We start from the raw sequence: 22,666 nt of genomic DNA, 5'->3' as shown, positions 1-22,666 counted from the left end.
AGGGGAAGCAGGACACTTGCTGCTGGAGAGAGGACAGACCCAGACAAACAAAACACAACACCTCCACTCGACCCACAACACCCACAACACCCACAACATGGCCTCAAAGTGCCCCAAGTGCGAGAAGACCGTGTATTTCGGTAAGCGATGTCCGCTCTCATTTATTATTATTATTATTATTATTATTATTTACTTATTATTTTTAGGGGGGGACTGTTGAAATTACTTTTGCCTCATGATGGGGATCCCGCTCGTTTGGCAGAGGAAAGCGATCCTTTTCCTTTGATGCTTTTGATCTCACATGTTTAACACTCACTTAAAATATATGCTAATTGTAAATACAAAATAAGACGTGCACAGAAACCGAGTTCACGTAAATTAAAAATACCTAGTTTTCAAATTAAAGTTCTGTGGTGGACCTATAAAGGCCAATAACTGCTTTAAGGTTGTTGTTGTTGTTGTTGTTTTTTGTCTAATGGTGGGAAAAATCCTAAATTACTAAAATTTTCTCACGTAAATGAAGTTAATAGCATTTTTTAGATTAGACCACTGTGTTGGGAAAATATTTGCTGGAAATTTAAGTGATTGACGGGGATAAAGAGAGGCGAAGGAATTAGTGCAAACAAAGCCTAAATGATCAAATGTTTTCAAAAATCCAGACTTTTTAAGATTAAAGGCTGAATGAAAACATGCCCTTTCTGCACTGACCTCACAAAACTGGATGGATGATTTATCTTATTTTGACACTGATCTGTGCCTTTTTTTCTTTTTTTTTTTTAATTTGTTGTCTTTGGTAAACATCCAAGGCTGGCAGTTGGCTTTGGAGGTTTGCTGACGAAGGCCATTGCCAAGAGTGCAGAAATGCCATATGCTTAGATTGCCCACTCACAGATAAGCGCAACAACATCATGCTGCGTCAGTGGGATGAAAACCTCTAAACATGTATATTCTGCATCCTTCTGCATGAAGGTGGGAAAACAAAAACACCCACTCGGGCAGAGAGCTTCTGACACACACTTGCAGTCACAATGAGGAAGGTGGCACCTTAGATCTTCCTGTAACAGATGCTCACAGTGAGAGGAATTCACACAGGCGAGAGCAAAGCAGAAGATTAAAGGAGCTCAGATTGGTAAAATAAACAAAAACTGACATCTCTGCTTCTGAATCTGTCTTGGATTATTTTTAGGAAGCATGTTGCCGTTCTGTTGAACTTCGAATAATACAGTGGTTAAAAAAAAACAAAAAAACAGAAAAACTGATGCTGTCTGCACTTTGCAGCACACAATCAGAGCTGTCACGGGGGGTCAAATTCAATTATGTGAGTGGATGGAAGGCCTCTTATGTAACGGGAGTGGCAGCGAACAACACAGCTGCTGCTCATCCTATGGGTTCCCGAGAGTCATTGGCATGGAATAATATCTGCAAAATAAGATTTATTTGTGTCCAATACAGATTTTATGCACGTCTGAATATTCCTTTGCAGCCTGGCCTTAATTCGCTGCAGCCAGTGAGTCACAGCTTCTTGGTGATGTATGTTTTTTTTTTTTTTTTTATGTAACATAGTGAGCTCCAGCCTCATGGAGTTATTTTTGGTCAGGGTGTGTCTTTGTGGATGGAGAGCGCCACTATAAAGATGAGGTGGAGGAGGTGGATGATCATGATGATGATGAAGTGCTACCGGAAAGCCAGCATGGGTGGACTCAGCTGCGAACCGTGAAGATGTAGAAAGTGAAGGGAGGTGTTAATGACAATGTTGAAGTCATTGCGAAGGGAGGCAAGGAAAACCTATCACAAGACATGGGAGAGGTCAGGGAGGGAGAAGAGTTCAGCTGCTGCCCACGGCTCGAGGAATCAGAATGACATCAGCGACGAATCCCACCTACATACATCCTCCTATTAGCCTCTCCGTAGATGCCAGAAATCTAACTAGTGAGGGGAAATTTCAAGTTAAAAGTGAGAAAACAGACGTGCTTCTGATCTTCACCGGGACACGTGTTATTGATAGAGAGAACTGTCTGTTTCCTGTCTCATTTCGCTCCCATTTTTCCTTCTTCTGGTGGTTTGTGGTGTGCCATATACTGCGTTGATTGGCCCAAGTGGTAGTTACCCACCTGGTGTTGCCCAATATTGGATTTTGCAGGAAAGGCCCTCAACACTCGACTATCACCTCCTTTTACTTCTGCGAAGAACAACCACAACCCCCACCCGAATCGCCGCCCCCCTCCAAAAAAAAAAAAAACAAAACACAGAAGTGGCAGCGGTGAGCCACAGTCTGGGCTGGAAAATCTTTTGCTTTCATTATTTTCCAGCTGTTGCTTTACAGGCAGCTGTTTCAGAGTTGCGACGGTTCGGTTTCACTGCCACCAAAGGGAAATGTTGCCGTTGCTACTGCCTTTCTCCCGTGTGTTCAAAGTGTTGTAATGTTTTTTTTTTTTCTCCAGGAAACCAAACGATGGCAGCAAAGACAGAAATGAAAAAAATCGTTTGTTGCTGGTGTTAATTGTGGGGTTGAATTCAAATTCCCAGCGTGCACACTGAGGGCCTTGCATCTGTTAGTTCCTGTGCTCGTAATACACCAGGGACCACTGACAGACACGTGACCAGGCCAGCACAGCACAGCACGGCTCAGTAAATCTACCAAATCTAGACTCGAATTCAGCTGAGCGATCTAACTCTCATTCATGACAGATCGGAGCGATGCATCTTTGTGCAGCTGAGTGAATGGACAAGAACTTAATGGGAGCTAATGGCGCTCTGCTCTGAGTTTCTCTTTCATTCACCAACTTCTCTCACTGTGGCTCTCTTTCCTCTTCTTCAATCGCTTGGTTTTGCCTCAGGTCCTGAATTCCTCTTCCACTGATTTTTTTTTTTTTTTTTTTCTCGGACTGGGGGAAAATGGGGTGAAATGGTTTGCCGTTATTTAAATGGAGACTCTCAAAGCGCCTCATGCATTATAATGAGAGACGACATCTCTATTAACACAAGGTTCTTTCTGTCTCTGCACGTTCGTCGTCCCGTTGAGGGAGAATACCTTCGACCTCTCAGCCTGAAGATACGGAGCGGTGCACTGATTCCCACACACCTCTTTTTATCCTACTTTCACACCAAACATCCACACAATACCTTTTTCTCCCCCCCCCCCCCCCCCCCCCCCCGCTTTTCTGTCAACACTAGAGTACCCTGTTTTCCACTTGGCTGCCCAGTCGACTGTGTGAATGTGCCCTGTCAGTTATGTAACATCATTTCTTGAGTCGTTGCCTCCTGTTCTGTGCCATTGCATAACCTGCCAGATACCGTGCACCAGTCAGTGAGGGTGCTTTTTTCGCTGCCTTTTTGAGGCACAAATATGATCCCCTAATGGAGAGGGCATTAAGCTTGGCGATGAAAGTCAGACTGCCCCCCCCCCCCGCCCGCCCCCGTCATCCTCTTCCAACACAGGTGAAACCATTCCACCTCCAGCAAGATGACCTGTTAGGTAACTGCACAGAGGAACAAAGACTCTTCTGTATAGTTCATTCAAAAGATGAAAAAACATTTTATCTCATTTTTTGTTATAATTTTAAAATCCTTTCTATATAATATTCCACTGTAGGCATGAAGGCTGAAGATCTGCTGTCAGTGAGTTTTCTCTGATGCTGGCAGTAGGTGACAGTGATTGTGGTTTGATTAAAGGTTGGCTGCGTGTTAACATTGGACTCACCATTCGCTTGATGAAGTCAAGCAAATCACGTCATATACATAACTATGAATTACACTTGGGTAGGATGGAGGATGCTGAACGGTAAACATTCATAATACTGGCCTGATAATCTTTTTTTGCTCTGCTCCAGACAGAGTTTGACTGAAAATGCCAAGTATATGAATGCAAAGGACAAATGTAAAGAGGATGTGAAGACAGAAACTCATCCAGTTTACAAAATAATATAAATCCTTTATGTTTATCATAAAATTGGCTCTTATCCTCTCACTTTATGGCTCCATGAACAGACAAACCAAGAGGAAAAGAAAGAAAATGATGAAAGAATGGATGTTGTGAGTTGGATCAGATTAATTACAGACGTCATGTGACGTTGGATTCAGCATTAGACCTCATCAGTCCGGTGTCTGTGTCCTCTGACAAAGGCACGCTATGTTTTCTTCATTCCCTTCCTCTTGATGAAAAAATGTGGCAGGCACATGGTTTGTTTGAGATACTGCTGTGCTTCTAACAGCAGGCTCTTAAGGCGGGTTTGCTGGCCTGAAATGTCAATCCAGGTGTTGCTGGGATGTATTTTCTCATTAAAAAAGCACTTATTAATTCTGCCACAGGTGTGTTGCCAAATTGACACTTACCACTAAGTTCTACTGATACAGCCCTACTTCCTCTTGTGGTCCAATACTTTGTAAGCAAGTCATGCACAGTGGATTTTTTTGAAGACCCTGTAGCTGGGACACTGTGTCCTCACTGTTTAGATGAGATGTGGTGTAAGCAGACTTGGGGTTTTGGGGTCGGGGGGGCCAACTCGTCACCCCGACGGGGACTGTGAGGCAGTGCTTTGCCTGTGGCTCCTCTGACCAGCACAGACAGGATGCGAGTTTAGCTGCAGCCCATTTACGTCAGCCAGCAGGATTCACAAGGTCAGCCTCTTTTATTCGCAGAGGGGGGGTGAGACAGAGAAGGGGGAGAAAGCCCGGGGAGGAAACCTCACCGAGGCGACAGACGACCTCCAGAGCGAAGTTTTGCCACAGGGTTGCATCAGCCGAAAGGAGAGTTGGGCGTCCAAATACATGTTTCTTAGAAGCTGTTCAGCGTCGGCCTTTAACGCTGCACAGCCAGAGTGAGCTGCATGCACACATTGACCCAGAACAAATTGATTCTAATGTTCAACAGCACAGCACCGCCGGGCTCAACCCACTTTTAGTTTACACATAGATATTTGAGGATGGTCTTTTAAAAGCCCAAAACATCCTTTTTGGAAACTTTTACAATTTCTTCTAATAGCTGTCTGTCAAAAGTAGTTTTATTTCACCAGTTAACGTTAATGTCCACTGTTGTGCGTACTGTTCTTCATAATGATAAAGAAATGAGAAGAAATTATAAATTCATAAAGAAATTTCTCCTTCTCATGAGGACAGTAAAATCTAATACTGCTTTTTTAAATCTCATACCACTAAGAGCCCAATTGGTAAAAATAACAACTCAGCCAACATTTGTTTGCAGTTTTAATTTTTAGATCTTCCAATAGATGCATTTTGGTCTCTAAATATGCAATTATGTCGGCTCTTAGACATTTTGAAGTCACTTCCTTTGGTGGAGCAGAATTCCTCTGTGTGCCCGACTGAATGGCCATTGTCTTTAAGTTAAGTAAAAGGTCACAAATCCTTTAGGGTGTTTGTGCTCCAGAGAGCAGAATAGTAAGAGGATGCAAAGAAGGAAACACAGGCTGCTTGTTTTTTCCTTTCTTACATCTCTCCCGAGAAATGTACCTTTCTTGTGTTTGACTCTTGCTCTGCCCTTGACGGGCCTCCAGTCAGTCAGGCGCACCATGTTTATTAGGGCGCGCAGTTATCACACTGCTGCGACAAAAACCCAAACAAGAAAACACCCGCGTGGACTCAGCTGTCACTGATGGATGAAGGGAATGAGAGAGGGAGTCTGTATGTGGCAGGAAAAGCTGAACAGATGGGTCCATATCACCGAAGGCTGCAAACAGAGCAGCATCTATCCAAGTGAGATTTAGAAATATTTACTATAACATCGGTTACATCATGAGCACGACTTGTGCAAAAGTGTTCCTAAGCCAGTGATTTGATACACGAATGAGTCCTTCGATGATTATATTTCGCGCCACGCTTGTTTAAAGGGGGGGGGGGGGCGTCTGTGTGTGCTGCTCTGAAAGCTGTTAACGATACGGAAACTGAAGCTTCTGCAGCGGCTGCCAGTTTAATCAATTTATAGAGTCAAGATCCGGTAGCTTGCTGAGGAGCGCCGCTGCTGCCCCCACCCTCCTCCTCCGTGCTGCACCCTAATCGAATTATTGAGTAATAACAGCATCCAGCCTGCTTTAGCTGTCTAACTGTTGCTGTGTAACTTTGTAGAGCTTGTTTATCTGTTAGGACTCAGAGTAAGACTGAGGACAAGTTAGCTCCTGACCTGAGGTCAAACCCCGTCCACTGTCTGCCCAGAGGTTTCGATGATTAGGAGAAATGGGCCCCCGTAATGCTCCGTCTTCATGCTCTGTCCATTACGGTGCTGGCAGACCTACTCCCGTTACACGCCGTGCAGCTCCGCCTGAGGTGGAATTGGTTTCACTCCTAACGTGATTTGAAGTTTATATGCATCATGTAACAGAACAAACAAAATAAATCAAATCACTGTCTGCTCCAAGTTCTCTGATGTCCCTCTACGGTTGGATTGGATTACTGTTACTGTTGAAAGTCTTTTATATCTAGTTTGTTGGTTTTTTTTCCTTTTTATTACATTATTTTTGTCTCAAATTTTTCTCTTAAAAAAAAAAAAAAAGTCAGCCTCAGTGAGTGACTCCTCTTCGTCAGGGATTATTGAAAACTGAAAGCTAACGGTATGGCTGCGGATAAACCTCAGTCTTCTGGATTAATGTGGAACAATATGCTACTACAACAACAGGAGAGGCTAACGCCAGCTAAAGCTGTTGTAACAGTTATGGTCTGCTAAATGTGTTTGTAGCTTTGAAATGGATTTACGTCTGCGTAAACTGTAAACATGTCTCACCAAATTAAATCTGAAATCTGAAGCTCTTCTAAAATCACTTCCTCAAGCTTTTAACTGAAGATCCGTGCAGAGCTAATAGTCGTGCTGTTAATGTTAATGTTATTTTCATTGGATGTGAACTTTCTCTCTTTTCCTTTTCCTTTCCTATTTGGTAATTTCCTGGCTGCAAGTCAACTTAATCTCCGTTGGTGTGGCTGAAGGGCGGCGGCGACGGAGGCTGTTTTCATGCACATCAGGAGTTAACAGTTCTGCTACAAGTCGGCTGACAGGCACGCACAGACAAAACGCTGTCAGCCGGGTTCAGCAGTTCCTCCTTTGCTCCGGTTAATTATCAGTTGGACCAACTGTAAACACTGAGGCTGGATCAGTTGGGGGGTCAGCAGTCTACTGTTTCACTGATTTAAACCGCATTGACAGCACAGTCAGAGTCCAGAAGCTTAGACCAGGAATTTCCAAACGAAGTTAAGCAGCTTAAGCAGCGGTGCAGGTATCATATGGTTTTGGTGATGACCTCCGACTAGCACCGACTTTTAATTTCTCTCTCTCTCTCTCGCCTCAACTGTAGCTCAGCGTCCCTGCAGCCGCAGCATCTGTCTGCCAATCAGGTCTTCACATCGGTAAAGGCTAAACTACAGTCACTTTTATTCCCTGATTTATACGACGTGGCGACTTTATCAAACAAGCACATCCGACTGCCGAGCTTTTTTTGTTTTTCGTCCAATCTTTCGCTCAGGAATGGTTTCCTCTTTTCCAGCTTGCAAATGTACAGAAACAGTGTTGACTGATGATTACATATATGTATATATATTTTTTATTAATTAATTAATTTATTTTTATTTAGAATTAGGCTACAACATAAAATGGGAAACAAAATATGAAGCGGCCTGAAGATAGAAGTTGAAACAGCATCTAGAAAGTAACCTTTCAAAGCGCTTCCAATGTGAATCAAGGGGGGAAATCCTGTGTTGTGTGTGTGTGTGTGAGGCGAACTGCAAACTACAATGAGGAAACACAGTTTGGCTAAAAGGATTTGGCACATTCTCATCAGTGTTGACAGTGTAAATGTTAATTTCCGGGGAGACATCTCTGTTCACAGGAGCTTGTTTGTTTGCACAAGTGGGTGCCTTTTCCCTCCTGTTGTTTTTTGTAATGAGGTAGGAATATGTGGTGGCGTTTGAGTCGCCCACGTTTACTATTTTGGGGCACCGAGAACTGACTAGCATTACGCAATTTAGATATTTTAATTGAGCCTTTTCTTTATGCTTGTATCGACACACTGCCAACCCAAATGCATATTTAATAAGCACAGAGGCTGGCTCCGAGTTGGGGGTATAAACATCTGGGCCAGATGCTGATCCCCTTCACCTCCCCCACTGTATATCCCCCCCCCCAACACATTGTACACATTGTACACATTGTTACAATAGCAAGCAGGGGGCTGTTAAACAGGAGGCTTTGTTAGCGCACAGTCGTATACAGAGGAATGAGGACGGACTGGTGTGGTTCTGACGTCTGTCTCCATTCATGCACCGACTCCTCAGAGCTGTCTGGACGTGTGTCAGTAGCAGATACACGTTACATTGCCGATGCACTGGCCGCTGCTGCCTTTGTAAAACTGCGGCGGTGTGGGGGGGTTTATGGCCATCCTCAGATTTAGCAGGAAATAAATCAGACGAACGTGCTCGCTGCTTCCTCTCTGTCTTTAAACGTCAAGGTGTTGCGATGGTTCCTTTTGGTACCACTCAAGGCCCGACCACCATCAGGTTCAGGTTTTTGAAGTGGTTTGGCATAGAAAGAAACAAAATGCCATTTCTTGAACAGACACCTGACGGGTTGAAGAGAGCGCTCTCTTGCATGAGCACCAACGATTTGGACATAAACAATCCAGCGTATTCTTCCTCTTGAAGAACAATCCAATGGGCTCTCCTGTTTATTTGAAGCAGACAATGGTGGATGTCTCCAGTTTGTATAATAAAACCAGGACTTTTTTTTTTCTCCCATGTTTTGACTGGAGCACAGTCTTTGGATACAGCTGCAGGATCAGTGCAGCTCTCAGCGGGTCTACACAACATCACTGATGTTGTTTCAGTATTAAATGAACATTTCCCTTTAACTCTATTTCCTCTGACTGTATTTACACTTTACATTTACAGCAGTTGATTGATTTATTACAGACTCTTTAGTCTGATTAACTGTGCGTTTAAGGATGACATCACATTTCCGGCAGTATCTTCTGGACAAGTTCACATTCCTCTGTCCTCAAGCAGTGACAGGCAGCCCCCACTTGTCACCCCTCACCCTGCACCCAGCCCTCGGCTGTTCTCCAGGGTGTTGTCAGCCATTTGTCTCATTGTTGCAATCGACACGGAGAGCTGATGGTGAAACTGACTGGAGGGTAAACAGAAATCTCTGCAGGGAGTCGTCGAGCATTTGCCACATGACGTGGTTTTTGTCTGTCAGGTCAAATCTAATTAAACTTTATGTCCCTACAGTTGGCCCCTTTGCTAATAATTTTTTAATACATGCCTCCATCAATTTCGTGTTTTCATTTCTGTAACATCAATGTTTAGTTATGTTTCGCCTCCAGTTTTGTTCTTCCATAGCGTTTTATGGACTCCGGGCTGTTGAGAAATTAACTTTAAATGTCTCATTTGTTTTGCTTCCTGTCACGAAGGAATGAAGGAATTCTGCATTACTTTAACAGGTTATGCAGGAAACAGGAGGAATCAATTGTCTGTATGTCTGCATACATACATACATGCTGTATGTGTGTGTATGTTTGTGTATGAAGGTTTGTAGGAAACTGACTCCAGCATGCAGCTATTTGTGCCCTACCCTGATAAGAGAAGGTGTTTCCTCTGCTGCCTGCACAACTCCTTAGAGCCCATTGTGTGGACGCAGGGGAGATTTATTGTTGAAGTGGGTATAATTATATAATCCTTTGCCTGTCTGGAGTAAAAAGGCGACGGAAAAGGGGTTGAAGAGTTTGTCTGCAGAGGGAGGGCGACCCTGTAAACTGGGGGATGGGTGTGTGTATGTTTTGGAGGGGTAACACAAAGGATCTGGGTTAGAAGTGGACCCCCCCCCCTCCCACTACTCCAGCTGGACTGGGACTCACGCCACTGTCTGTGCCGATGTGACATCATGACAACATCCTGTATGGCACACCAGGCATTCCCAGCATCCCCGCCCCCACCCATCCGGAAAACAATCACTCGTTGACACGATGACAGGATTTCCATCAGGGCACAGCAGCTCAGAGATGCAGAGCACAAGTCAATCATTACTGCAGAGAGTGATGCAATGAGAGGACGTCATGCCGCTCTGCGACGAGCAACAAAGCGCGACACAAGTGATGGGAGAAGATAGTAACCGTCGCTGGGATTAATGTATACAGATTCAGCTTTATGTGAACGTTTGCACTCACTCTGTCTTTTGTCTTTCATGTGCAGCTGAAAAGGTGTCATCACTGGGCAAAGACTGGCACAAGTTGTGTCTAAAGTGCGACCGCTGCAACAGGCTTCTTAATGCTGGAGGCCACGCTGAGGTCAGTGCACACAAACAGTCCTTCGCTGTCCTGTCAACACAGAAATGTTACACATTTTCTTTTCTAGCTTTTATCCTCTGCAGTTCTGCAAGTCACAGTTCGTTCATCATCAACGCATTGTGTTTTCAATGCATCAATGCAAGGTTTATTCAGACTGCCAATGCTCATTCATGGAGAGCTGTCCGGTTTTGAGCCTCTTCATTTTTTGCTCTCTGCCAAAGCTAGAGGAGAGAAAATCACATTCCTGCTGGAGGAAAAATGGGAACCACTGACTAAAACTACCAAATGTAGCTTTTAGCTCTGCAACTGGAGGCTCTCTGTAACCGATAGTCATGAGACAACTCTAACGTTGCCCGGGGTTCAAAGGGCAACAAACTCTGTGCCATAGTTCACTGACTTACTGTGAAATCGAACAAAGGAAAGCCCGTGTAGCCTGGTTATTTGTTGATTTATTGGTAGATTTGACAAAAGTCAATCCTCAGAGAAGAAGGTAAACAGTTCAACAAAGAGGTTTAACTTCTTGTTAGAAAATAAAGCAATGTGATTGACTGGCAGGGAGGAATGTCAGTACTACAGTGGAAGAGGATCTTTTTCAGTTTTTTTATTTTTTTTTTTTCATATCACAGACATTTCAACAGGAAATTGCTGAGTGAATCGCCTTTTTTCAGTGTTAACCCCCTTCGTGCCACAGACTGCAGTTGCTTTCAGAGCCCTTTTCCTTTTCATGTTACATAATCAGAGTGCAGTATCACGAATAAACACGGATTCCCCTGACTGTGACCCCTGAATGTGCTCTGCTCACTATCTTGTGCTGTCACCCTGAGGATTTTCTCATCACTTCCCTCCATGATCCAGCCAGCGCTCTCTCTCTCTCTCTCTCTCCATACCTGCATTAGGGTGAATATCACTTTTCTTAGTTTCCCGCCTCTTTTTTCCCCACTTTGTGCAAGGAGGAAGCAAGGAAGCAAGGAGGATTTCAGCCTCTTCTGTACAAAAAAGCAATGTCCCTGAAGACCCCAAAGGAAGCTGCTGCTGCTGTTTAATCTAGCCGTGATTACAGTAACGTAGTCACACAATCTCTGAGGCCGGCTCTGTCAGCACTAACCAATCCCCTCCGTCCATCCTCCCTCCCCATGCACGGCTTTCCAATCCCGCCCTGGGCTGCACCGCTGTGCCACGAGCCTCACGCTTGTAGGGAAAAAGGTCGATGCTCAGGCTTGGGCATGGAAACAGAGTGAGGCTGATGGAAACTGTATATTAAGAAATGAACTGGAGGATCATTGGGGAGGGTGTTCGGTGTCATCTTGGGCACGGTACGCAGACGGTTATGAACCTCAGAGCAGTAACGGCTGCCGGGGCTGGGTGGGAGCAGGCAGGATGAAGCACACTGTGGCCTGTCAGCTGCAGAGCAAGGGACAGCAGCAGCTTCTTGAAGCTGGTGGCAGAAAGCCATGCTGGAAAAGACAAAGTGACTTTTCACCCCGACGGATCATGGCTGCGTATCAAAAATCACATAACTTGTTTGCTGAGTCCAAACCAGAACATTTATAGAACTATAATTAATGTCATCTGTGAAAATTCCTAAACTGTTCCCAAAATAACTGACAGCTATGACATTTGAAACACATTTGTAAATAAAGGAAGTGAAAGAGGAGAATGCAACTAGACAAGTGGATTAAATCCAACTTCACAGAGAAGATGTGAAAGGACTGGAAACTCCCGGAGAGATTATTAACGTTGAGGTCTGATGACCTGAATGTCTTCTGTGAAGGATGGACACTTCAATCTATAAACATGCTGAGAAATCATAAGAATACCTTGCAACTTAAATTTCACCACATAATCACATTTGTTTCAATTTTTTTTTTTTTTACATCAGAGGTTATCCACAGTATTCACCAAAAAAAAAAAAAACAAAACGCTGATGCAGAATGACTTTCACGGTGCAGTTAACATGTTAAATATGGAAAAAATAACAGGAGACAGGTAACACCTACAGTTAACGCCCCATCACTGTGGCAATAATCTCATTAATCATGGTGAAATGCTCTAAAAACTCACAATTAGAATCTACAGTAAGCTGCGCTCTCTCTATCACACACTGATAGTTCAGTCACAGGTATGTGTGTGTTCTGCTGGTTGCAGCTAAACCTTCAGCCTGCGGCAGAAATGAGGAGTGGCCTACAGAGATCTGGTAAAATCACTTCTATTTCTCTAACCCCACACTCCCGGATTATTTTCCAGTCCTTCGGACTCGAGCCACAAGAGAATTTATACAATCTTTTTCAAATGCGCAGTGATGTCGTTCAACATCTGTAAACGTATCGACTATGAAACTGGAGCTTTGCAGCTTTTCAGTGTGAGGGCAAGCACCGCCCACTAAAAGACAAATGTTCTCGTCATCCAGAAAGTATCATCAGACCTCAGACATTTCTCTGTTTTTACGAATGACTTCCGGAGGATTCAGGAGGAGGATATGGGAGCGTCCAAGTTTAGTCTGAGTCACCATGTTTTTCTTTTGAGACATCCCAACCTGAAAACGACAAACGGGGATGTTTTAGAGAAGCTTAACCTGATCGTAAAAGAAGTGAGAACTGAGACATGTTGTCACTTTCGTGGGTAAATAAAGGAAGTAAAAAGCTAAACGAATCCCCCGTCATTGGCCTTGAATTCTGAAGCAGGTCATAAAGGGATGATGAGGTAGGAGAGCAGGTCAGGAAAGGATTGAAAGGACAGATGCAGAAGACATATTTCAGTGTCAGGATGTGGGAAGTTAACTGCTGAGAACAGAGTGGGCTGTGCAGCAGCAGTGGATAATCCATTTTTAGGTTCACTCTGCCTCTTAGTGTTTCACAGCCAGACCCACAGAGATGATGTCCAGCATCTGCTCACTCGACAATGAAGCCCAGTGTGTCCTGTCCCTGAGAAAGTCATCAGCCGAACCTTTAAATGTCCAACAGGGTTAGACTGCTTCAACGGCGGCCAATCCTATCGCAGTTAATGCATTATTAACGGCGAGAGAACAATCCTTTTCACTGCGGCATCACCTTCTGAGGTGAGGGAGCTCACGTGGCTGAAGCAGAAGTGTCGTTTGTTTGCCCCCCCCCCTCCCCCCCACCCGACCACCCGACCACCCAACCACCCAGGGCCTGGCGTCTTGCCCGTAGGTTCCCTCTCATGTATGGGCATTGGGCTGTGGACCAGTGGCCACCCTGGCTCTCAGCCCTGATCCCCCACCGAAGCCGGTCACATGCTCCTGCCACAGTCCCAGCATGCATCGCCAACAGGCCATCTATGTCGCAGACCAGGTCCTCTCCACCACCACCCCCCCCCCTTCAAGTGGCAGCCAGTCATGTAGGTAGCACCGAAGTGTGGCGATGAATTCATCAACACTGAGCTGTTTCCTGGAAACATCTGCTGTCGTTATTGTCTGTTGAAACAACCTGTGACTGTGACGTCATCATCAGGCAGCAGTGAGCTGGAAAAAAATGCTCTCTCTTTCCCGTTTTTGGACACAAACTTCTCTCCATCTCCTTTTCACATAATAAAAAAAATTATTCAAACCAAAATATATGATGTCAGAAAAATGATGTCCGCTCATTAACATCACGGCTCAATCTTCCTGTGCGTCATCGGGCTTTATTTTAATCCTTCCAGGCCTTTTGAGCTGGTTTCTATATGTCATGGCGTTTCTTTTTTTTTTGTCTCCCACAGCACGATGGAAGGCCTTACTGCCACAAACCGTGCTATGCTGCCCTCTTTGGCCCAAAAGGTAAAGCGCAAGTCAATTCAGGAAAGACATGGTGAACTTTTCACTGTTAAACACGACAGCACAGTGCGTCATGTTGAGCGTTAACGATGATTTATGCAGCAGTCAGTGAATCAGTAAAAGGTCAACAGTTCACTTCATCATCCAAATCAACCAACGCTGTTTGCATCAACATTTTAGTGAACGGGGGAAATAAGTCTACAAAGAAGAAAAACAATCAAAGTTTCAAGAAAGAAAAAAAATAAATAAATAAATCAGGGATAAATATATAAAGATGACATTTTACTACATTAATCACACACAATTTATTCACTTGTGTTGACATTGTAGATTTGATTGTGTGTCTATTCTCACACTACCTGGAATATCTTTACTTTCAAATTAAATATACTTATTTGTCTTAATTCATCCATTTATCCCATAAAGTTACCGTCAGTGAAAATGCAGAGCTCAGTACTGATTACTTTCTTGCCCTTTAGGTGTGAACATCGGCGGAGCCGGCTCTTACGTGTACGACGCTCCAGCCAACAGTAACTCTACCGGTGTGGACTCGGCCCCCAAAGCTGAGGAGAAGAGAGTCTACGCACCGAAGGCACCGTCGAAAGGTGAGAAAGACGTGCGGCCATGGGATTTTTAAAAAAAGAAAGCTATTTGACAGGGATGTTTTTCCCAGCAGGATTTAATGTTTTCACTGTTAGTCAGACGGAAAGCGGCTGCTGACTCAGTGATAAGACCATCGACACACAAAGTCTCCTGGGACGTGAGGCAGATTTTCTCAGATGTGCTAGATAAGGATTTTCCAGGAAACACACCCTGCCAGCTGCCACAAAATAACTCAACTATAATAACTCCTCATTTGATTTTAGAAGCCAGTATTTTTAGTCTTTTCTTTTCTTTCTTTTTTTTTTTAAAACCTTTCCCGGGTTCTGTGTTTGGACAATATTTAAATATCACTGAAATCAATTAAACATTTCATTCATTCAAGCAGAAATATGAGAAAATAAATATCGCATCTTTCAGATTTTCTGTGGCTTCCATCCAGGTGCTTTTGTCTAATGCTGTCATGAAAAAGAGAATTGTGCAGGGCTTTACTGTGCCAAAATGAAACTAAAACAAACCTCACCTTTTGGCACCATCTGCAGTTCCCAGCACAGCACTACATGCAATCACTCGTCACGTACACACTTTAACTTGCTTGCTGGGCGTTTTCTAAAATGGCATTTTCCTTTTCAGTCAGTAATTCCTCTCCCTAAAATATAAAGACTGTTTCGTATTTGGCTCGGCCTGTTGCACTTTATTCTTCCATGTTATTTGTACTCCGGATTTCATGCCTAACTGCAAAGGTCAGGGGTCATCTGTGGAACCGGTTTCCTCACTGTGCTGTCATGTGTGTGCGATGTGTCTGCAGCTGGCAGCATCACCACTTTCTCCGGAGAGGCCAACTTGTGTCCCCGGTGTAACACAAAGGTGTATTTTGGTGAGTAGCTCCACATTTTAATGATGAGGCGGCGTGGGCATGGGTGTATGGAACAGATGTGGGCCTGCAGAGTGATTGACATGGTGTCTCACACGTGCGTTTATGTGTTGATGTGTCGCACAATAGCTGAGAAGGTGACATCACTGGGAAAGGACTGGCATCGACCCTGTCTGCGCTGCGAGAGGTGCGGCAAGACGCTGTCTGCCGGCGGCCACGCAGAGGTGAGAGAAAGACATGTTTTTAAGGAGGGAGGGGGGAGGAAGGAAAGGAAAATACTGAAAAGGTAAAAAAAAAATATTTAAAAAAAGAGCACATGATTGGAAAGTCACAACAGAAGTGGAGGCTGTTGACAATAGCTTTGGTTTTTAAAGTTTTTTTTAAAGCAGAAAAATTTATTTTAGAAATAAAATCAAAAGCAGAAAGAACAAAAACACAGCACACAACAGTTGATTTCATTTCTGTGGCGTGCACATATTTTCAGCCTGTCACCAACTCTTACAATTCAATTCAGTTCATTCATGAGCACATGTAACTCCTGCGACTTGACTCACGGACAGAGAAACGCCGCTCTGATTGCATTAACGTTTACAATCCTTCCTGTTGCAGCACGATGGCCAGCCTTACTGCCACAAACCCTGCTACGCCGTTCTCTTCGGGCCCAAAGGTAACCGCTAGGGGGTGTTGTCGACCCACCGCTTATCAGCTACACTTGAAACAGAATGTCAAACGCTTGATCCAACTTGCACATGTTGCACAAATTAAGTGTTACTCAACAGTCATGTCATCATAAGCATTGTCGGCTTCTTCTTGAGCCCGAGGGCAGCTGTTACAGCGCACCGTTTCGCAGCCTCTCCTGCTCATGTTGCACCTTCTCTTGCCTGCCCCCCCCCTCCCCTCTCTCTTGACCTCCTGATGACCCTGTTCTGTCCCTGTGGTTTTTCCAGGCGTGAACACCGGCGGTGTGGGCAGCTACATCTATGACAAGGAGCCCAGCGCAGTCACCCAGCCTTGAACCTTTGTCCCCTTCAGCCTCATCCCTCCTCTCTACACAACACTGATCATCAACCACAGTATTATTTGTAGGCTTTGTTTTTTTTTCTGCCCCCTCCCCCCACCTGTATGTTCATCCCTTAGAAGACCAGCCTTCTTCTCCAGATCCTATGCCCCCCCCCTCTACCCACAACAGCCCTGGATCAGATGATTTATTTATGATTTATTTTTATTTCTCCAGAATTTCCGTCTATACATCCAGTAAATTCCTAATTGATCGACTTGCTATTCGTTAAATAATTTCCTTTTTTTTTTTTTTTTTTTGTATGTCAACACTTTAAATGTCACCACATTAAAACCTGAATGTCTCATAATTAGATCCTTGCACCAAGAGGACATTGTTTGGATGTGCGGACATGATGGATGTTCAGAAAGAGAAAAAAAATATAAATATATATATATACACACAATCAGTGAATCACTGTGCTGCTGACAGCCAGAGGAATTTCACCTGGGAGCCTGCAGCGCACAGGTGGTGCTCAGGAGAACCACGCTGCCAGTAATAATAATGAAAATAAAAAAAAAAAAATCAATATTTTACTAATGCCATATTTACACTGGGCCGCCTGACAACATTCCTAATGTTAAAAAAGAAAGAAAGAAAAGTAATTTAATTTTTAAAAATAACAATAAATCTCAGAAAAGTGGGAAAGTGGAACTCTGAGATAACCTTTACATGATTTTCAACATCCCTTATTGAGACTTTGTACTTTTTGAGCACACATTGATAAGCAGTTTTATGGCAGAATCAAGATTATACAGCACGTTGTGCTAATCAATAACAGGAACGGTTAGATCCGGCCGTTCGATACGGATCGACTGCGCGGCAGGATGGGGGTGAACGGGGGAGAAAGTAAAATGTATTTATTGGTTTAATTGAAGCATTCAAATATTTCCCTTCATGGGACCGATTATGAAGGAGCTCAGATGAGGTGATGGAAGCTGTATAATTCTCTATGATAAAGATTTTTATTGTTATTTTTAGATAAACAACCCTGCTGTTATTTTCCAAGAGGTGACCTGCTATTGGAACTATTCTCTTTAATCGTTTCTTATTTGGCCATTAGCAGAAACAGTAGCTCAGCTTGTAGAAACAGAGACAAGTCATTCTGTAAGAATGTGCTCTAGTATTGTTGTATGACTGTTACTGGGTTTGTTCGTCGCCTGTCGTGCTTCGTCGACGCGGCAGGGCTCACTGTTTGTAGATCTGAAACTGTATTTTGTCTTTTTTAATCCCTCATAAATATTTCAGACACCTTACACTATGATTATTGTTTGACAGATGACGAACTCCTCTTTTTTTGTTTCTGAACTGCAATAAACAAAAATTACGTGCTATGACTTTGTGGTTTTGGGTTTTTTTTTGTTTTTTTTTTTTGTTTTTTTTAAACTGTACCATTCAGCCATTATGTTATGAACCTGTTCGCCTGTGAATGAAGGAAGCAGAGACTGTTAAGAAGTCACTATGAAAGCAGCGCAAGCTTTCCCTGAATGACTCACTGGGTTAAATAAAGTCATTCGTCTCAGGTCGGTCTTAACTGCCAGAACGGTAACACGCTGTGGTTAATGATGCAAAAAAAAAATAATAATAACTGGGCTTTCCCCCCATTTAGTACTTAAAGTGGTGCACAAAGAGCTGTGCATAAAATGACTGCATGCATCTTAACTCAACAGGTTTGACTGGCTGAATTTGTGGATAATTCAACTGCAGCGTGGACTCAAGTGACTTTGCTTTGAATTTGAAGGCCACACTGAAGAGAAAACCTAAAGAAAGAAGCCTCAAGGAGTGACCGGACTTTGCCTCTTATCCAAACCCGATCAGTGACAGCAGGAAAAAAAAAAAAAAAAAAAAATTCTGATTCACCCCACAGCGCAGTTTCACCCCTCCACAGGTTTGGTAGCATGGCTGCTGCATGTTCAGGCTGCATGCTTGCTCACGATGTCGTCATCTTATTCACAGAATCAAAGTATGAGCTACCACTTTTCCCACATTTGGTCACATTCAATAACGCTACGGAAACATCACTGTACGGCTGCACTGGGCCGCACCCAGGAAACTGTTCTGTATGTGTTCTTGCCTGGATACCAAACAGATGTCATCATATATGCAGCCCCAGGGCCGCCTACATGTGAGCCCTTTATTATGTTCAGATCAGTGACGACAGACTCACACACACACACACACCTCGGACTGACTGTGGCCTTGTGATGGAGACGGCCGAGCGAAACCATCTGGTTCAGATAAAATTAGACACACAGGACTTAACAGAGAGGACAGTTCGTCATCACCTGTAGGATCTGCTGTGTTGCAGGATTAAAGAGTTCACAGCTCTAGTTAAGTCCGGCCCGTCTCTGGTTTCTGTTCAGAACTTCAGCAGATTGAGAAAACCAGCACACGTTTCATATTTGGGAGTTTCAACTAAAGAACGCAGAGAAATATATTTTCCTTTTTCATGAATCAATCATGCAGACAAATCTCCCACTGACTAATTAACCAAGTATGCAACAAAAATTATTTACAAAAAGTTTTCTTTGTTGAGGAGACAAGGTGTTGAAATGTTGCACCAGTAAATGCACATTTATTTTGCAAAATAGTAATAACATCACAGCTTTTTAACAAGACTGATGTACAGAAGGTAGAAGCAGGAAATTGGATAAGTCGGACATGTTTTCATCTACTGGTGTGGAGCCACGTTGGAGGTTTAACTCTTCAGGATAATAATCTAGGAGCCAAAGCCCCACATGGACTCCTGGGAAGGTAAACAATCCTTTCTGTATTTTACACATCATTTCTGATGTGGAGCAGAATATTTTTGAGTCGCTACGCTACACTGCGTAGCTCCTTTGGTCCAGACGGTAAAATATTTTGATAAAATGAGCTGGGTGGACTCCCAGCCAAATCTGAACGGACATTTCCATTTCCCACCGGATGACTTGCAATAACTTTTTACCACCGTCACCATCATCACCAGTATACCTGGCACATTTATGGCCTAGTGCTGTTAATTGGGCCTAAACATATTACAGGTGAATCACTGTGAGAGCGTTTTAAGATGTTTGCTAAAAGCTGTGCTCGATATGAGAGCTTCACGCTAACCCCAGCGGGACAGGCCTAACGTGGCGTTGAGCAGATAAACTGATCCTGCATCAGCGCTGGTGTGGGAATAGCTGCTCTTGATGTAATATTTTTCATAACTGTATTTCCAGTGAAGAGATATAATTTCCTACTCATGTCTCTTTTTTTTTCTCCCCTCCCTCTCCTGGACCGTTCCCCATTCATTGAGGTGAGCGAGACTTTGTCTCACATCATAAAACAATATTTCCAGCATCTACAGTTATTCCCTAAATAGATCTTACATACTGAGGCTGTGAACGCTCCACGGGCACAAACCATCTAACAGATGTCCGAATGCCTCACTAAAGTGACCCAACCGGCAGCGTTGGAAAGGAGGGAGCGTAGGACTCGTTTTAATAGAACCAGGACAAGTCACTGGGGACGACTTTGTCACGTTCCCTAGCAGTCTGATACTGCAAACACAAAGCAGCGAGCACCAGCATCCAACAACCAAAAGTGGTTTTCTATCAAAACTCTCCTTTCATCTAAAGAAACAATTACAGTTTCCTTTCCTGAAGACCTTGAAGCGTTTGGAGGGCAAAGGCCATCCCCAGGAGTTATTTACTGGGAATAAAAATAAAATTTGGCTTTAATTATGCAAAAAGAAAAAAGAAAAAACAGGTGTTTGGCTGATGTGAGGTGAGAATATTTGTTTTCAGGCACTTCTCTGTCGAAATTAGTGTCAGGAGGTTCAAGTGTTGCATTGCATCATGATTCCTGGTCTGGATAAGCATTGGGTGTTTCAGCTCACAGAGTCATTAACACCATATGCTGCTATGAAAGGAAAAGAGTGTGCATCATTACGTCATTAAAATGCAACACTGAAAGCCGCATGAAGCCAACATCCAATTTTAATTCAAGAAACTTACTGTGAGTGTCGATTCTTGGTGCTTACCTTTACGATTAATTCAACAAAAACCTCCCAACTCGACTATACAATGTTGTTTCAGCACAGAAATGGAGGCAATAATCACTCTTTCATAACCTTTACTAAACTTTATATCCCTTGTTAATTATTGACCAGCATGCCACGATTAAACTTTGATATTGAGCTGAACGCTGTTTACAAATTGGAAATTTGGAATTAGTCCAACTTTGAAACTGCAAAAATGCTGCACGTCACATTAAAACCAAGACTGTGATCGACCAGATCCGACTGACTGGTACATAGAACGTGATTAGTGGCATCACCCTCCTGACTCCAGAGGAAAATGTTCCCATCTTTGACGCCGAGGAGCTGATGTATGCAGAGACACTCCACGGCACGGTCACATTTCTCTAACACCTAATACGGTGTCAGTCTGATCGTGATGCTGTAAAGCAGCTGTACTCTGGATCTGGATCTCGCCCATGCTAGATTAAGTCCAGTCCCAGTCAGGTGGCTGACAGACTGCCTGGGAGTCGCTGCTTTGTTCCCCAGTCGGTTCGGCAGCCTGTGGAAATTATTGAGGCGCCTTTTTGTAATTAGACTTGATCTGCAGTGATTATAAGAGACTCTGTCATCATAGAAAATTTGCATGGAAGTCGCGGTTCTGATTTTTTCCAATAGCCTCCGATCCAACAGCCAAGCGTTGAATTCGGCAACAGAATCTGACGGGAGGGGCCCGCTTAATGACTCAGGTCGCACGTGTGCCTGGTTATTATACGAGGACTCAATCTGGTTTAACAGTACAGTTACCTCAGATCCTGCACATTAGTAAAAGGCGTCAGGGGTTTTACAAGCATTGTCCTCCTGGTCGCAGAGGCAATGCCATCTGTGTCCACATCCTTCCACCATCCCTGATGGTTTTCCAAAACCACAGATGTCATCTCACTGCAAAAAACATACCCCCCCCCCCCCCCCTTTTTTTTTTCTTCTCTAATGTGGCACTTATCGATATAGAGAGTGTGAAATTATCAGAGAGAAGCAGATGTGAGAGTTTAATCACAGCCAGCCGGGCCGGCCGGCCTCTCCCTCCTCCTGCTCGTAACATCCTCCCTATGGCTCCAACAGCTCAGACCTGCCTCAACACAGCCAGAGAGCCCTGCATTAAAAATGTGACGACTATATAATATTGCAGCCATCTTGATTTAAAAAAAAAAAAAAAAAAAAAAAAAGAACCCCAGAACTTCCTTGCTACCCCGACGGCCCAAACTCTATTCTCTAGCAACCCCACATGAACAATCACTCAGCACAGGTGGGCCGTCTGCTGTTTCCCCGCTGACAGGAGCAGCAGAGAAGAGGCACGAAACCCATGGCAAGCTGCCGTCATCCGGGCCCGAAGCCAAGACCTTCCACCCCTCCTTATCGTCTCCTACACTCTGAATCCTCCGTATTTCTCTATCCCACAGGTCCCTGAGGGCCTGCCCGGCCCACGATGAGGGGATTTTTATCATGCTTTAGCTAAAAGGAGCTCCAATCTGCACACATATCAGTAACAGGGCGAGAGCAGCTGCCCCGTTCAGGTCATCTCAGACCTACAGTATCTGCAAAACAACATGGCAAGGATAAGTGAAGGAAAAGCAAATGTAAAAAAGAACAGAGCAAAGAATAAGCTTTGATTTTGGCTGATGGAACCAAAACACATCAAGGTAGACAAAGACAGCCGGTTTGGTTGAAAAGCTGCAGAGCTTTCCGGTGCAATTCATTGGGGGCAGGGGGGGGGGAGATAAAACTGTAACCCAGACTGTGAAAACAGTATAAAAAAAGTCTGATATCAAATGGATGCTTTCAGGGTTACATGCCATTCTTGCCAGACGCTCCTGTTCCACTCCCATATTTGGCCTTCCTGTCTGCCCTGTTGGCAAGCAAAGAAAAGCTCTCAGGCGACACAAGCTGCCCATTCTCACTTCTGAAAATGTGTGTTTTCTGATGTCGGATCGGTTATGTAATGTTCAGCCACACCCTTCAGACAGCCAGGAAGCAGCTGCTAAAATGATCACATGGAACAGAAGTTATTATCACATATCAAGTATCTTTCCCCTCTTCTCACCCTTTC

General features: G+C 43.9%; 1 protein-coding gene across 1 annotated transcript; it reads left to right on the top strand.

Annotated features, from left to right (window-relative positions):
* Positions 1–14: 14 nt before the first annotated feature.
* Positions 15–17,914, top strand: crip2 (cysteine-rich protein 2). The gene is made up of 8 exons (XM_029493307.1): positions 15–140; positions 10,183–10,277; positions 13,992–14,049; positions 14,526–14,651; positions 15,455–15,523; positions 15,650–15,744; positions 16,130–16,187; positions 16,468–17,914. Exons 1-8 carry the CDS (start codon positions 98–100, stop codon positions 16,533–16,535), a joined length of 612 nt encoding a protein of 203 aa, XP_029349167.1. The 5' UTR covers positions 15–97; the 3' UTR covers positions 16,536–17,914.
* Positions 17,915–22,666: the final 4,752 nt, after the last annotated feature.

The sequence above is a fragment of the Echeneis naucrates genome, chromosome 22 (genome assembly GCF_900963305.1).
Source record: "Echeneis naucrates chromosome 22, fEcheNa1.1, whole genome shotgun sequence".
NCBI lineage: Eukaryota > Metazoa > Chordata > Actinopteri > Carangiformes > Echeneidae > Echeneis > Echeneis naucrates.
The sequence above is the reverse complement of the archived record's forward strand: the minus strand, read 5'-3'. Positions and strand labels throughout refer to the sequence as shown.

Excerpts from the sequence above, each read along its gene's own strand:
- crip2 (XM_029493307.1), top strand. The coding sequence starts at position 98 with ATGGCCTCAAAGTGCCCCAAGTGCGAGAAGACCGTGTATTTCG. Across the intron at positions 10,278-13,991 it reads ATGCTGGAGGCCACGCTGAG|CACGATGGAAGGCCTTACTG; the intron begins GTCAGTGCACAC and ends TGTCTCCCACAG. Across the intron at positions 15,524-15,649 it reads TAACACAAAGGTGTATTTTG|CTGAGAAGGTGACATCACTG; the intron begins GTGAGTAGCTCC and ends GTCGCACAATAG.